At 34.7% G+C, this 18013-nt stretch overlaps 1 protein-coding gene across 1 annotated transcript in view; it reads left to right on the top strand.

Moving 5' to 3' along the window:
• The window catches only part of EYS (eyes shut homolog), a 1642163-nt gene that overhangs the window by 96067 nt on the left and 1528083 nt on the right, over positions 1-18013 (top strand). Inside the window, exons 3-5 of the mRNA XM_029223300.1 lie at positions 2660-2853; positions 3779-3906; positions 12487-12601. Of these exons, the coding sequence (XP_029079133.1) occupies positions 2660-2853; positions 3779-3906; positions 12487-12601 (437 nt within the window). The remainder of the gene's footprint in view (positions 1-2659; positions 2854-3778; positions 3907-12486; positions 12602-18013) is intronic.

Below are 18013 nucleotides of genomic sequence, written 5' to 3'. Positions count from 1 at the left end.
GAAAAAGAACAAAACTCTCTCGACCTGATAAAAAGCATCTATGACGATTGTTCAGTTAATATCACCCTAGTGAAGTGGTGTTGGCAGATTTTCCCCTAAGAACGACAACAGCACAGAGGTATCCACTTTCACTATCTAGTCAATGTTTTACAGATTGTTGCAGACTTGGATAGGGAGAAAATAGATCGAAAAACATACAGATTGAAAAGGAAGAAGTAAAACTACCTTTATTAACAGATATCATAATATCTTATGTAGAAAATACTAAGAAATGCAAAAAAAGAACTACCAGACTTGTGACTGAGTTTATAAAGCTTTCAGGATACAAGATAAAATGCAAAAGTTAATTGCATTTTGATATGCTAGCAACAAAATTTCAAAAATTAAATTAGAAAACATTTCCCTTTATAATAGTATCAAAAGGATAAAATGCTTAGGTATAAATTTAATTAATTAAATGAAAGACTTTAACTGAAAACTATACAACATTGGGAGAGAGATGAAAGAATATCTAAACAAATGGAGAGGTATTGCATATTCATTGACTGGAACGCCATAGTTTTGAGATGGTAATTCTTCCCAGTTTAACCTATTGATTCATTGAAATCCCTGTCAATATCCCAGGAGGCTTTTCTGAAGAAATTGACTAGCTTATACAAAACTTTATACGGACTGAAAATTTTTTAAAAAAGGAAAAAGTTTGATGACTGCCAAATTTCAAAACTTACTATCAATCTGCATTGATGCAGGCAGTGTATTATTGCATATGGATAAGTATATAGGCTTATGAGAAGGAATTGAGAGTCCAGAAGTGAACTCATGTTTATGATCATTTGTTTTTCCACAATAGTGAAAAAGGCAACTAAATAGAAAAAGAACAGTCTTCTCAAAAAAATGTTGCCTGGACAATTATATATCAACATGTAAAAAATTATACATATATAAAACAACACGTTATTCATATATATGAAATAACATATCCTTATCTCACATCATGCAAAAAATCAAAGGGATCATAGATCTAAATTATGAGCTAAATTGATAATAATGTCTAATAAATCATAAGAGAAAATCTTTATACTATTGGTTAGACAGACTTTTTAGATATTATAACAAAACCATTATATATAAAATTTACAAGTTGGACTTAATAAAGTGAAAGACAGATTTGATAATTTAGACTTAATTAAATAAAAACTTTTCCTATCCAAAAGTCACTAACTGAGAAAATGAAAAGTCAAGGCAACACAAGGAAAAAATATTTGCAAGTCACATATATCATAACAGAATTGTGTTCAGAATATGAAAAGAACACTCACTACTCAATAATAAGAAAATAAATAACGCAATTTAAAATATTTTCTGTATATGAAGGTAAATTTCATTAAGGAAGACATACAAATGGTTAATAGACATGACAAGTTACTCAAAATCTTTATTCTTATGAGAATGCAAATTGAATTGAGATGCTATTTCACAACCACTAGAAGAGCTATAATAAAGAAAATGGACAATATTAAATGTTGACAAGAATGTGAGAAACAGGAACTCTCACAGATTGATGGTGTGAATGAAAAATGGCACAGCTACCTTGCAAAGCAGTTTGGCAGTTTCTTATAAAGTTACACATAGGGCTACCCTGGTGGCGCAGTGGTTGAGAGTCCGCCTGCCGATGCAGGGGACACGGGTTCGTGCTGCGGTCTGGGAAGATCTTACATGCCGCGGAGCGGCTGGGCCCGTGAGCCATGGCCACTGGGCCTGCGCGTCCGGAGCCTGTGCTCCGCAATGGGAGAGGCCACAACAGTGAGAGGCCCGCGTACCGCAAAAAAAAAAAAATGTTACAAATAAATTTGCACCTCAGCAATTTCTCTGTCAGGAATCTGTGCAAGAGCTACTAAAGTATATATCCACCCAAATACCTGTGAGTGAATTAATTGCTCATAAAAGTTAGTTGCTAAGAGAGTAGGTCTTAAAAGTTCTCATCACGAGAAAAAATAAAACAAACAGTAACTGTGTGTGGTTATGAATGTTAACTAAACTTATTGTGATGATGATCTCACAATATATACATACATTGAATCATTATGCTATACACCTGAGACTAAGAATGTTATGTGTCAATTACATCTCAATAAAAATGTTAAAAAGTAGAAACAACCGAAATGTTTACCAACTTGTGAATGAATAAACAAAATATTATATATATTTTGAATTGCTCTTTGGCAATAAAGAGTAAAAGTAGTGATACATGCATGAAAAATCCTCAAATATTTTATTCTAAGGAAAGAAGCCAATCACAAAAGACAATATATTGTACCATTCCATTTATATGAAATGCCCAGAAAAAGCAAATCTGTAGAGACAGAAAGATTAATGGTTGCCTGAAGCTGGATTTGGGGACAAAGAGTGACCATAAAAAAGCCCTTTTTTGGCAATGGAGATGTGCTGAAGCAGGGTACTGCTGACGGTCCAATAGCTATATACACTTGCAAAAATTATTGAGTTATAGATTCGCAGTGGGTGAATTCTATGACCTGTAAATTATACCATGATAAACGTGTTTAAGAAGATTTCATGAACTCTAGAGACTTTTTCTATACCAAGTTTTTGTACATGCCTATGTTCATATTTTCTTTCTGTGTGTGTTTCATCTTTTAAGGTCCATTCTGTGAGGAGTCAATGGAACACTGTGTTTCTCAGTCTTGTTGGAAAGGAGAAATTAGTCAAAATAAAAGCTCAGCTTACATTTTGGAATGCAAAGAAGGATATCTCAATCAAAGCTGTGAAACCTATGTCAATGAGTGTTCACCAAAACCATGTCAGAATGTTACTGACTGCATTGATATTCCAACAGTAAGTCTGAATCTAACATACAAGGGAGTGGTTTTAAAATATATTTTACCATTACTAAGCTGTTTGAAAAGTACAAATAATTAAACTTCTAATTAACATATTGCAATTTTCAAACTCAGGAACATCAGAAAATGTATTTAACTTGCTTATTTTCACTGTTCCCATTTTAAATAGAAACCCCAATTTCAAAACTACTCTTCAATTTTAATTTTTGTTATTCTGACAGAACTCTCCTTTATGAACAATATAAGTTTGTAAACTTTTCATTTTTAGTTATTTAAAAATATTTTCTTTATTATTTGATTATTTTATATTATTGCATTTTAACATTTTATTTAATAGTTAAATAAATAAGAATAGGAAATAATTTAGTAGTTCCCACAAATGACAATCTTTCATTTTGGTAAGATTCATTCATAATATGAATTAATATTCATACCTTAAAGATTTCCTCACTCACATGTCCAGGGGTCAATGCTGGTTGTCAACCACATCCTCAACTGGAACTGTCAGCCATAACCTAAATAAAACTATTTTGTGTGGATTGTGTGTCCTCACAGCATGGTGGCTGGGTTCCAAGCTTTCCCAGATAACCAGACTCTGTATGTCCTTTTTAAACCTAGCCTTTAAAGTCACAGAGCATCCTTTCCCCATAGTCACAGCTTGCTTACACTCAAGGGGGTAAATATGGCCACAATTCTCAATTAGGGAGACGTTGAAATAAGGTAGTAGGAACAGTGTGTGACATGGGAAACAATGTTGGGACGTTTTGGAAAATAGAATCTTCCACATTGTTGCACTGAGTGAGAACTTCTACTACCTGCTTATGAAAATAATTTCCATCTCTCCCCATGTAAGAATCCTTTTATTATCTTTGAGATATACAGATTTTGTTTTGTAAAAAATACTTTTTAATCTTTTCTAGGGTATCATGTGCATGTTTTCACCAATATGTACAGTCAAGCATTGTAAGCAACTTCAAACATCACTGGAGTCTTTTCCTTGCAAGATTAATGCCACAAGTATGAAATATGAGAAAGATTATCATTGCAGGTATAATTAACTTCCTGTTTTTAAACAAAAATATATGAATTTTAAATCCTGTGGACAAAAATAAAACAATGTTCTGTTTTAAGCTTAAAAAACTTTAATGGCTTATAGTATTTTATTTCCAGTTAAAGTAGAAAAATCTTAATGCTTTTTCTATGAAATGTTTAAATGTTGTGGCATTGGTTTTAAATAAATATTGGAGCGATTCTTTTTTTTTTTTTTTGCGATACGCGGGCCTCTCCCATTGTGGAGCACAGGCTCCGGACTCGCAGGCTCAGTGGCCATGGCTCACAGGCCCAGCCACTCCGCGGCATGTGGGATCTTCCCGGACCGGGGCACGAACCCGTGTCCCCTGCATCGGCAGGCGGACTCTCAACCACTGTGCCACCAGGGAAGCCCTGGAACAATTCTTAATCATAATTTGGGCATACCATCCTAAAACATCTATTTTGTTTTGTAATGAAGATGTTTAGGATAGCTGGATAATATTTGAAGGTCTAGAAGGAAGAGATAATGTGAGTGCCCACAGTATTATTTCTACTGTACACACACATCCTTGCTATTATTGTTTGAAAGTATAGACCCATTGTCTCTTCCTGCAATTCACAGACCTCAGCTGAGAGTTTTCCTTTAGGATCTTTAGGCAAAGTTTTAGGAAACAGTGTCTTATTTAAATAAAGACTTGCTAAAAATTACTGACTTATAAATGACAGAAGTGAATTAGTTATCTGGGACTATCACTTTAGACCATTTTAAATAGCTTTATAGTTAATTTCTCACACCATCAAGAAGTGTAATTTGTACTTTTCACACTTGCTTGACTTTTATCTTGCTAGACTTTTATCTGTTTAAAGAAAGTTCTGTTAGGCATTATTGAAGGGCAGTAAACAAGCTCAGAACTTTTAGAATATCCATAAAAGCAGAACATTAAAAGCTGTGGTAGGGACTGAGTGAACTGATGGATGATTATAATTTTTGTGACTTTCTGTTTGAATAAAAAAAAAATAATTAAAAAAATAAAAGAATAAAAGCTGTGGTACAGGAAAACCTTAAAAGCACACTGAAAAAATCCCTGCACGTATATCACAGATGCATGTGCATTATAGATGTACAGTGGACACTATTTTCATCAATTTCAAAGAATCTAAATGCAAAGTTAAAAAACATATTAAGCTTTTAAAATTTGACATTTTCAAAAGTGAATGGAGAGAAACCTCAATATATAAAGACCTTAGAACATCCAACCCATCAAGTCAAATCTGTGGATGCATTCAATCTTATATTAGCTCACCTATAAATTGAGCTATTATCCTTTTAACAATATTGGCTTTTTAATTTATAATTTCTAGTTCTGAGCCTTATAGGACTAGTATATTTGTGAGTCTACTTAGAAAAGTGATCAGCTTTAAAAATATGGATAGCATTATATAAATATAGGTAAATATGCATTCATATATATATATTTTTTATCAAGTATGATGCTTTTATTGGTTTTTATTATTAGCATTATTCTAGTTGTCTAGAAGGCTTTGTTTTATATTTTATCATCAAAGGGAAAACTAGATAACTAGAGGCATTGTTGTCATCACTCAGTTTACTGTTATATTATTAATTAATATATTTAATTTTAAAATGATGGAGTTTGATCTTGAATGCTTTGTAAAGCATGTTTTAGATAGGATGAAAGTTATAGAAATTCAAGTTAGGTTTCCCTAGGATGGATGAAATATGTCAAATAGGTAACTAGTTTTAACAACTTTGAAGTAAACTTACTCGTGAAATTAATATGAGCCACTGTATGCATTCTAATTGTTGAGATTGCCCACATTCTTTAAAAATTCACATTGAGCACAATATACATTGTGCTCACTCATCTTGAATCTACTTAATTAAAAACGTTGTCCCCTCTATTGATTAAATTAGACTACCAATTAAAAGAGGGTGAAAGATAAGAAAAGTGACAGGAGAGTAAAAATAAAACTTATTCAAAGGGCAGAAATAACACAGACTAATTTGAATGATGAGTGAAAACCCAAGCTTCAGAAATCAGTAAGAATGTGGGGAACACAAAACAGTTTCCAGCCCCCAGATTCTCCCATCCACAAACTTACCAATGACAGTGCAAAAAAGTTGCTAACTTTGACTCACATGAAATAAAGGTCATATGATCAATATAAACTAATAAAACATGAAGTTGAAACAATGAAAAAAATAGTCTTGAAAGCGACTTTTCTCAAACGAGATTAAGAGAATCACTGAAAATGAGAAAATCAAACACCCTTTGACTTAAATGCCTTTAGTTAAAAATTTATCTGTGCATTGTTATATTAGAAGGTATGTGTTTCTGGAACAGTGATTCTCACACTAGCTGTACCAGACTTTAGCTGCATTAGAAACTCCTGAAGGGCTGTTTAAAACACAGATCATTTTTACCTTCCCCTAGAGTTTCTAATTCAGTCAGTCTGGGGTGGGGATTGCAAATGTGCATTTCTACAAAATTCTCCAGAGATGCTGATCTGAGTTCAAACAGCATCAATGCAGAAAATCCTCCTACACCTTTTCGCCTACTTCATCCACACATCTCAACCCAAGCTTTTACTTTTTTTTATTATGAATCTGGGGAAAAAAGTGTGGGGTTGAAAAGGAGTAAAATGAAGAGGGGAGAACAGATAGGTGATAATGCTATCAGTTTCTCTACTTGAACATATGGACTAGGTCTAAATTACTATGATCAGATGAGAGAGGAAATAAAATTACCTCCTGAGAATCCTCTGGCTTCTTGAGATGTCCATGGTAAATGGTGATAAGAGGTTCACCTTGATGGCCTTGAAGTTAGATCCTAGTGGGGCAATTGAGAGTGTTGGCAAGGAGTTAGGGGTGTGAGGGCTTGTCAGGAGCTCAGTGGATAGCTGGGAAGCTCCTTCAAAGGCAATGTTGAAGCTGCAGTCTCTGGGGCCCCCTTTCCCTATGTAAGAGGTGATGTCCAGGGCACTGCCCAGCACAGCTCCAGTGAGGCCTTCCAGGTCCTGATTAGCTCTCTGCTGGAGGCTGGGGGCTGAAGGCTCAGGGCACTGGAGGGCAGGGCATCACAACTGGAGAGAGCAGTACTCTACATTCTCCACTACACACCAGGGATGGGAGTGCATGTCCCACCAGACCACACGAGGGCTTTAAAGAGTGTCAGGACCCACTGTTCTGATACTGCCATCACAAACAATCACACAGTCACATACAAACACAAGTACACACGCAGAGACACACACACTTAGCTATTTTAATATTTACTGAATGCAGTGACTCTAATATTGTCTAATGTAAAGATGATTGTCTTCTGAATATTCAGAATAAAATGAAGAAACATGAATCAGGAAATAGAGAGTAATGCAACCAGCTAGTGTCTTTCTCTTACATCATTTTTTTTTCCAACCTGAAAATCAATTGTTTAAAAAATATTTATTGAGAGTTATCTTTGTAAAAGACACCATAAACTAGATAATAATAAGTACTATGGTTTTAAAAAATCAGAAATTATGTTATATATACATGTTTTTGCTTTCTAAACTTTTTATTTTCTCCACTCAAATTCTAAGATATTTCATGGGATAATAATGTTCTATTTTATTCTCTCAGCTTGTTTTTTTTTTCCTGTTTCCTACTCAGAGTTGCATTTATAGCTTGCGCTGCTTAAGTGTCAATTCAGTGTATTAACATACTTTTTTTTTTTTTTTTTCTCACATGAGTTTCAGCATTTCATTAGTCTGTATGATGTCTCTCCACATCAGCCATGGGTGGGGTTAGGGTTTTCAGTGTCTGTCACAAGTAAATCTAATTAAGCATGCACTGTGACTTTGAAATAGAACATCGTAACACAGACATATATAGGTCAAAATATTTCCTTTCAACAAATAATAAAGTTATATTTTCACATTAATTTTGAAAAATTATTTTAAAAATAGCAATCACACATTTGGATGAGGAACTTGGTCACCCAATAATTCCTAACTAACAGGAAACCTCAATCTCTTGGAGTTAATTATCTCAAAAGCTAGGTTGCTACATTTTTCTTTCCTTGAAATCAATAGCCATATTTATAAGGCTAAGCTTTCCTTTTGAATAAATCATTCTGAAATTTGAAATTTAACATGGTAAAAAAGTTTGTTAAAGTTTAACCACAGTATTAAAATTTCAGATTATGGTTATAAACTCTATTCCAACTGAAGATATCTGGGACATTGTTTACATTTCTTTATCAAGAGGACCTTCTGCTTTATTCATATAATTTTATATTTTCAGGGACTGTTATAGTTGACAGAAGTCATCCTTAAATTTGGCCCCCTATGTGCTTCATTTTGAAAATATATGTATAATTTCTTCTCTTAGTCCTGAAGCTATTAATTTCCCTGTGAATAATAACTAACAAAACATAATGACAGAAGTTAGTACAGAGCTATATACATAAAGGTTGAATTAGTATCCTGTAACCTCCAAGTCTTCCAGCTCATACCTGATCAAATCAGTCTTAGCCCCACACTGCTCTGTACAGCCTCTAACACTTCAATATCCAATATTCTCTGCTGTGCCCTTGGGATCTCATTTGTCAGCAGCAAATTCTGCAACACCACACTCTCTTTATATACCTTTCTGTTTTCTGGCTGAAACCTGGAGTCTTCTTTGGTGGCTGTATCCATTCACCCACAACCTGCGTACATCTGTTGAGGAACTGTGTAGGTAGCCTTGCCATTGTTGCCATATCCAGACCAGTTTTCTTTCCCCTCAAAAGCCTGTCTATTTTTAGCACATAGCTATTCCATAGATCATTCTCTCCCTAACTCTGTTTCTCTGTCCCCAGGCTCCTTTCAAGCATCTCCTCTTCTCTCAGGTCCTGTCCATCCCCGACTATGGCTCTAGCATCTGGCTTGTGTCCTTTTCTCTACAACTATTGTCATCTTTCTTGATGACTTCAGCATCCATCTTGGGAATCAACCTACCTGATTGCTTAAATCCTTTGATGGTTATTTTATAATTTTTTTCCTCCTCCATCTAATCTTGACCCATTCCCCATGGTCATGTCTTATTATTCATCGTGAACTGTAACTGCATACCCTACAAACCTTGATTTAAATGTTTGCACTCTCTGATCATCATATCATGTATTTAAGAATGCTATTTAAGTGTTTTATTTCCCTGACCTCAGGCTGAGTTATGAGGATGTCATTTTCCTTGTGAATGAGATTCTGGAGTTTCTCTTAGATTTCAAGCCATGGGGGTGGGAGGGGTGGGGGTAGTGGAGGCATATGATGGTTGATTACCTGAAACTCAACAGGTTTCCTCTGCCTTTGGGGTAAACTTCCCTGGGTCAAGGGTCACATATGGTGTTTTGGGGCTTCCTTCTTGGTTTGTAATGATAGTGTTAACATTTTGGGCCAATTTTTCATGATCAATAAGCCCTGGATTGTTTAGAAACATCTTTCTCAGAGATTCTGTTGCCTAATCTTCATCTAGCAGTCTGTCAACCTGGTCTCATTAATGACTGAATATTAGTTCTTCATTTAATTCATAACCCTGGCTCTCATCTTTTAAAACCATACTCCAGAATAATACAAATACAAGTGAGTATATTGATAGCTAGTCTTGTCCAATTTAATTCATTCCCACTTAAAAGGAAAATTAAAACATGATAGCCATAACTCATCACAATTTTAGGATATTTTGTTGCTTCCCTCTTTCTGCCATCCACATCCCGATTAGGAAAAGGTGAACATGATACCTTTCATAACTAAGTGGTACTTGGAATGATTTCTGGATCTCTGGTTAGTTCCTCAGGATAAAAGAAGCAAGGTAAGCATAGCTTCACAGGTTTCATCAGTGGAGTAGAAGAGTACAATACATTTAAATTTAAATCATACTTTAATAACAGCTCTAAAACTAGTCATATGACCAAAGCAACTGACTTAACTTTTTTGAATATCTTTCCTCATTTATATCATAGTGGTAATAATTAATATCACACAAGAATTATGAAAATTGAATTAGAAAATAATACATTTGTGAAAATAATTAACCTAGTGGCTGGCACATTGTAGATCTTAAAAAAAAATGCATGGTTATTCCTGATGGATGAAGGTATGATTTAATTCTCAAGGTGAGTTTGCAAAGCTGAGCCTCAAACAGCAGGAAAGGTGAATTACTGAAGTGTTTTACTGATGCTATTTTCGTTGGACTGTGTCAGTGTGGCCTTGGGTTCTTTTATGAAATTATACAGTGTACTTAATAAATTTAAAATAATGACTATATGGTACAGTTCATTTTATTATTAACTCAGCTTGTAACAACTTCATTTTAACAAGTATAATTTTTGGTGATAATCCTCTAGTGTGTACTTTAGAGAGACATATTATCATTTGATTTGGTGCCCAATTCACTTGATAGCAGAAGTTTACTAAATGTGAGTTAAAAGACTGGAATATTTCTCATGAATTAATGAGAGTGAAGGCAAAGAAAGCCTGAACACCACTGTGTGTTCTTTAGCACCTTATTGATTGCAGCTAATGCACTGCAGTGGACTGGAATCCAGATTGATTTCCTGTCTGTCTCAGTCTTTAGATAGTGATGCCATTGGCTAGGAATGCCCGGGGCCCTCACCTGGTCTGCACTACCTGTGGCAACCCCCAAGGACATTTCCCCAAAGAGAACCAATGTTCTGGCTAGAGTGGCCCTTGTGGGTCTTATTATGACTGCAAGACACACCTCAGCAGCAACCATCAGGGAACTTAAAAGAAAAGTCCTGATAATACTCACAGGGCCTGGAGGGTAAAGGGCACCAGCACCGACAGCCCTGTGACAAGGCGGGAAGAGAGAAAGACACACAGAGAGAGAGAGGAGAGCCTGGGGCTCTCTGCCTTACTGGGGTTGAGGGTGGGGTCACTCGTTATTGGTGAATTTAAACCCTAACAGTGAGAATCAGGGAACAGGAAGGGTAAGGTGTGAAGGTGGGGTCACTCAAGAGGCCAGTTACCTGGGTCACTCAGGGGTCTCTAAAAAGGGAGCTCCAGGGTACGTGAGGCCAGGCTTCTTGTCTAGGCCCGAGTAGGCATCACACAGCTGGCAATATGTTTATTCCAGGTGGATGTGTGACAATGGATGCCATGGCAATCCAAAGCTTGATATCAGGCACTTAGATTACACTCAAAAAACCTGATTGCTTTATAAAAAAGGTAACTATGACAACTAACAAAGAAACAGACAAAACCTTATATTTGGCCCAGCTATGACCATACACTGTCCACTGTAATTCTTTACAATATGTCTAAAATTCCTGTGTCATCGTTAACTCCTGAGAGCATATCATCAATATAGAATGGCTCTACTAGACATTAGAAACCTCACTTGCCATTTTTCTTCACATTTCAATAATGTTTTCATTTATTCCAATAGTTTTCTAAAACCTATATTTTATTGTTAAATATCCATTTAGGCCAAAGTTGATTTTACTCTTACATCTCCAAAAGGTAATATTAAGACCATTCAATGAAGATGTAGTTTATTCACATTCCCTCTAAACAAATAAAACTTCTACTTTGTAAAGAACACAAGTATGTCCATACTGTTCTCCACAGTGGTATGGAGGTTCCTTAATAAGCTACAAATAGAACTACCATATGACCCAGAAATCCCACTACTGGGCATATACCCTGAGAAAACCAAAGTTCAAAAAGAGTCATGTACCAAAATGTTCACTGAAGCTCTATTTACAATAGCCCAGAGATGGAAACAACCTAACGGTCCATCATCGGATGAATGGATAAAGAAGATGTGGCACATATATACAATGGAATATTACTCAGCCATAAAAAGAAACGAAATTGAGCTATTTGTAATGAGGTGGATGGACCTAGAGTCTGTCATACAGAGTGAAGTAAGTCAGAAAGATAAAGACAAATACTGTATGCTAACACATATATATGGAATCTAAGGAAAAAAATGTCGTGAAGAACCTAGGGGTAAGACAGGAATAAAGTCACAGACCTACTAGAGAATGGACTTGAGGATATGGAGAGGAGGAAGTGTAAGCTGTGACAAAGCGAGAGAGTGGAATGTACATATATACACTACCAAACGTAAAATAGATAGCTAGTGGGAAGCAGCCCCATAGCACAGGGAGATCAGCTCGGTGCTTTGTGACCACCTAGAGGGGTGGGATAGGGAGGGTGGGAGGGAGGGAGACACAAAAGGGAAGAGATATGGGAACATATGTATACATATAACTGATTCACTTTGTTATAAAGCAGAAACTAACACATCATTGTAAAGCAATTATACTCCAATAAAGATGTAAAAATAAATAAATAAATAAATAAATAAATAAATAAAATAAACTGATCCCAGGCTGAATGCAAACAAACAAACAAACAAACAAAAAGAACACAAGTATGCATGGACAAAATCAATGATTGAAAACATAATGTGATAATAAATGTTGTATGTAATTTAAACAAAGCATTAGTATTTTGGACAGCCTGTTAATAGACTTCTGTGAAAATATTTAAATTGCAAGTTTTTTTACTTACAGTGATGCATTTACAGTTGTATTCCAGGATTCACTGGAAAAAACTGTGAGAAAGTAACTGACCACTGCAGACTTTTCACCATCAACTGTCTGAATGAAGGATGGTGTTTCAATGTAATCGGAAGATTCAGAGTAAGTAATTTAGTTTGTGGCAAAGTAGCTTAGCACCTCAAAATGCAACAGCTTCTGTCAGTCCCTATTTCAAATGCTTTTATTAATATAAGCCAGATAAATATATCATTTTCTGCATATTTAAATATGAGTTATATAAGGTTTAGTACTGGAGGTTTTTAACTTATAAGAATTATGTCGGGAGGGCATTATTAAGTGTTCTAGTCAGTGTATTTATTATAAAATAAGTATATAACTAATTGAGTACTGGTTATATGTGTCTGTATATATAAAACCATAGTTACTAATGCCTTCAGCTCTTGAGCCAGGTGGGAAATACAATTTGTCTCGTAGTTATTAGGGCATAAAATATATTATTTGTGGGGGTAGTTTTCAAAATGACTTTACAAAAACAGAGTGTGTATGTTACACATGGTAAGCCATATCCTACAACTCAGAAGCTCCATTTTTAGGTAGGTCTATTGGAGAAATAATTACGTTTGTACTGAAAGAGATGTGTACAAAAATTTTCACTCCAAATCTGAATCAATCTAAGGCCTATGGATAGGAAAATGGATCAATTTATCCTGGCACAGTCATACCATGAGATTATAAAGAATGATTAAAATAGTGAACATGTATTAATATTTATAAATATCAAAGTATAATGTTGAATTTTAAAATATTATTGAAAAATTATATATGTAAATTATGATAATGATTAACTAAAATTTTGAAATACAAGCAAATCCATATTTACTATGATTGCATAGTCTATAGCAGAAGAGTAAACATTTACATGAAGGTTATTTACACACACTGGCTTTACTAGAAAGACACTTATAGGGATATAGGTTAGGGAGTGAAATGGGGCAGATGGGACTTCCAACGTATCTGTAATGCTTTATTTTTTTTAACTAACTTTTAGCAAATAAGGATGGTAAGATCATGCTGTTCATTTTATTATTTTCTCTACTTTTCTGGGTTATAAAATATTTTAATAAAATATTTTGAAAAAAATGTGAATCCAGCTTATGGAACGGACCATGGAAAAATATATATGTGTACTTTTGCAAACATCCTAAAATATAATAATGTTACTGCACAAGAATACATAGTATAAGAACATAACTTTTAGCACCTATAATACATTTGGCATTATAGTGTATCATAACGGTTATTACCTCATTTGATCTTCACATAAATCTCATTGCATTTTATAGAAAAATAAAATGTCTACTGAGCTTTTGAATATTTCCTCAAGTTCACATATGTCGATGGGGATGAGGCATATTGGAAAGTACTCCGACTCCAGAACTCATACTTGCAAGCACTACACATATCTATGTTCAATATAAGGGATGTATTACCATTTCTTCTTCCTTTACAATGTACCTACCCTTTCCTGAGTAGCAAAATGTCTAGTTGAAATGTCTCTCCCATTTTGGTTTTAATTTATTTGATATTATCCTGTTTATGTTTTGGTTTTGGTTCCTGTTTTGTTTCAGGATAGTCTCTGAGTATTTATCTCTGACATTTATGTTTATGTTTTTCTTCCTCCACTGCCGATTTTATCTGGGAGGTCTCACCTTTGATAGCGCCTCAACAATTACCTGTATGTTATTGACTCTAACTCCAATTTGAATTTTTCTTTTAAGAAATTTAACTGAACTTTTCATCACCTTGCAGACTCTGCTTTCTTTCTTTTTTTTTTTTTTGTTGGTAATTCTAATTTAAGTTTAATGACTTCCATTAGATAAAATATTAGCAAGAAAGGAATGCTATTGGTCTGGTTAGTTCTATTTTCTTGTAACTTATAGATTTTTAATGAACAGCCATGAGATATGTATATCAAACCCCTTACATCTATTTTTCCTATCTTTATATTTTATTTCTTTTACATATTTTATTATATTGATAAGAATTTCTAATAACAGGTGAAGAGAACTGTGCATACATTTGCCAATTTTAGGGGGAAAGCAATCAGACTTTCACTTGTACTCTTAGATATTTGGAGATAGCCTCTATCAGATTGAAGACATTCCCTTTGATTCCTAATTTACTGAGTCTGTATCATGAACGGTTGGTGAGGTTTGTCAATTGCTTATTCAGAATGTCTGAATGTAGTTAGAAGATCATATCATTTTTCTTTTGTAGTGTGTTAATATGGTGAAATATAGTAACTGATTTAGAATTCTGAGTAAATATTGCATCCTTAAGAAAACTTTTTCTTGGCCTTGAGACATTTTATCTATTTCTGTATTCAACTTATTACTAAAATACTTGTATTCATATATTAATAAAGAATGCTTAAATTTTAAATAATAAATAGTATAATAATGTATAAATATTAAAATAATAAGACTGTACTTTTATTTTCTCATAGTGTCTTTATCAGATTTTAGCATCAGGGTTAATGTAGCCTCATAAAAATGAGTGGAGGTCTTCCCTGGTGGCGCAGTGGTTGAGAGTCCACCTGATGATGCAGGGGACACGGGGTCCTGCCCCGGTCCGGGAAGATCCCACATGCTGCAGAGTGGCTGGGCCCGTGAGCCATGGCCACTGAGCCTGCGCGTCTGGAGCCTGTGCTCCGCAACGGGGGATGCCACAATAGTGAGAGGCCCGCGTACCAAAAAAAAAAAAAAAAAAAGAGTGAAGATTTGTTCCCTCCCCCTCTATTACTTGTAACATTTTGTGTATAATGGACTATTTCTTATTCAAATATTTGATGGATGTCACCACTGAAGCATCTGGCCTGGGAGTTTTCTTAGGGGGAGAGTTTGTGATTATAAGCTTAATTAATTTGACATAGGACTAGACAACTCAGATTTTTTTCCTTCTTTTCCTTACCAGTCTAAAAAAGTAAGTAAATGAAATAAAATATAAAGACAGAAAAAATAGCAGTAAGAGGGTTTGATATACATACCTCATGACCGTTTATTAAAAATCTATAAATTAAAAAATATAAAATTAACCAGTGAGTTTGTCTAAGAATAAATGATAAAATTATTAAGCTCCTAGGGAAGAAAAACAAGCAGAAAAACAAAGGCTACTCCTCATGGCCTTTCACTGAGCAAAGGACACAAAACCAATTGATTGGACAAGCTTAAAGCTTCTGCTCATCAAAACATAGAAAAATGGCAACCATACGCCAAGATTACCAAACTGAATTTTCATTAAAAATAAATATAATCCAGATGTTTATTGTTTACATGAGACAATCAAAATATAATGTCTTTACTGAAATAAAATGAGGGAAAAAGATATATCAGTGTAATACCAATAAAAGAAATTGGTGATGCCTATATTAATTTAATGTAAACTAGACTTTAAGGCATAAAATAAGAAATTTATGATGATTTTTAATAGCATAATTTCAATTCATGAAGAAAATACAAAAATTATAATGCTGTATATACTTAAAAATATCTTGTGTATATATATTAACATATGTATGAAAAATATATAGGGGAATATTGATGGACCTTAAGGAGACATGCAGAGTCTAGCTCTAGGCCAAAATCTTATGTGTGACCTTTCACCCTCAACCCTAGACAATTAGGAGGCATTGCCCGGGCAGGCCTCGTGGGGGAAGTGGCCCACATTGGACTGGGTGCCCAGCCAGTGCTCCACAGGTGCCTGGAAAGAGTTGCAGTCGACACTCAGCCACACCCCAACCCCCCTCAGCCCGGCTCACATGCATTTTATTCCCAGTCCAAGCCCGTTTCTTTGTGTGGTGCGAGGGCCTCAGCTGGGACAGTCCCAGGAGCCTCCAGGGAGACCTCCTCATGGAGGGGCCTTGGCTGAGAGTTCTTCTGCACATCAACTTACTACTTCTCCACCCCTAGCCCTGCTTTCTCTCTCCAAGTCCAAGAAAAGTCAAAAGACTTTTCTTCGGGATCCTTGGTGTCCTTTCCATACCACATGGAAGAATGAGACAGCATTCTCACATGTATACAGGGAAAATAGGACTTGATATCAACCCAATGCATGGCAATTTAGTAGAATGTACCCAAGGTTTTCAATCCATAATCATTCAAAATCTAGAAATACCTGAAGAAAACAAGATTACATCAAACATGTAGGAAATATTCACTATATTGTTACTTATTTTAGAATCAAAGTAATCAAATTAAGCAAAAAATAGCTAAAAATTATAATGTACCCATATAATAGAACATACATCCAATTTAGTCTATACTTTTGAAGTGTATCATGATTTTTGGAAAATACTCAAATCAGAATGTGTAGTAAAAATTGGCTGTATTAGTCTAACTACAGTTTAGTTATATATATATATATATATATATATATGATATTAACTGCTGCTCATAACAAAATAAGATGTTGTTTATGAACTTGCTGGGTTGTGGGAAAGGTCAACAGTCATGGCAGTTCTCCTCCTACAGCAGTCATCCTCCCAGAGTGCTCAGACATCTGAAGAGGTTGTATATCAGGCAGCATAACATTCAGGGGAGGGAGCGAGTCAGATGGTACAAGATGATGTAACATCTGATGTCTTCCATCTCCATACTCATTTACGACTTTATCAATTTTAATAAACATGAGATTTCCCTGGTATATTTGAATTACTTTTATGGAAACATGAAGTTTCTGAGGTCTGTGACCTGCGAGGTCCAGGGACAAATTAATACACATGGAGACAGAGAAACAGGGAACCAGAGAGAAGTGTGGAGAATAGGGTTTGAGGATTCACAGAGAGGCTCCGAGTTAATCCCGGATGTAAGGGAAGACCAAGATTGATCGGAGTTTTGATGGCCAGTGGAGTCTGGATGATATTTGTATTATACAGATGTGTATATAGGCTAAAATGAAATAAACCAATAATTTGACAGTGGTTTACTCTAATTAATGAGATTAGACTAAAATTATAATCAGAAAATTATGTCTTTTGATTATTCATTTAATTGAAGTAATATGAAGAATAAGGCATATCCTGTAATGACTTTAAGATTAGGAAGTTTATATTAAATGCAATAGGCTGGACAATATTAGGGGTAAAAAAGCCCATAGGTCAGAACCTTATTCATTCTAAGCCATGCTCTTCATCATGGGTTAAATGTCTCTATTTTCAATTCAATTTCTTTCTAATTGAAGTGGCATAAAGATGGTAAACTTTCTCATTGAAATTGTAATGAAGAATTTCTAATCAAGCACTTTCACAATGTCAATTACATTCTCAATATTAATAATATAAATGCCCTCATGATAAAACAATTGTTACTTTACAATTGATAGTCAGATTTCTAATAATCACTATGTATGAATAAATCATTGAAAACATTGAGTTCATAGCAAAAAAACTTACTGTAATTTTCATGTTTATAAAAATGAATAAATGACAGCCGCTAAATTAAAAAATCTGATTGGTATTATACACATTATAAAGTAAAAATATAGGCACTATGCAAT

This window comes from Monodon monoceros, unplaced genomic scaffold (genome assembly GCF_005190385.1).
Source record: "Monodon monoceros isolate NGI ecotype Baffin Bay Population unplaced genomic scaffold, NGI_Narwhal_1 Super_Scaffold_15, whole genome shotgun sequence".
NCBI classification, from domain to species: domain Eukaryota; kingdom Metazoa; phylum Chordata; class Mammalia; order Artiodactyla; family Monodontidae; genus Monodon; species Monodon monoceros.
This window is presented reverse-complemented; position numbering and strand designations above follow the sequence as displayed.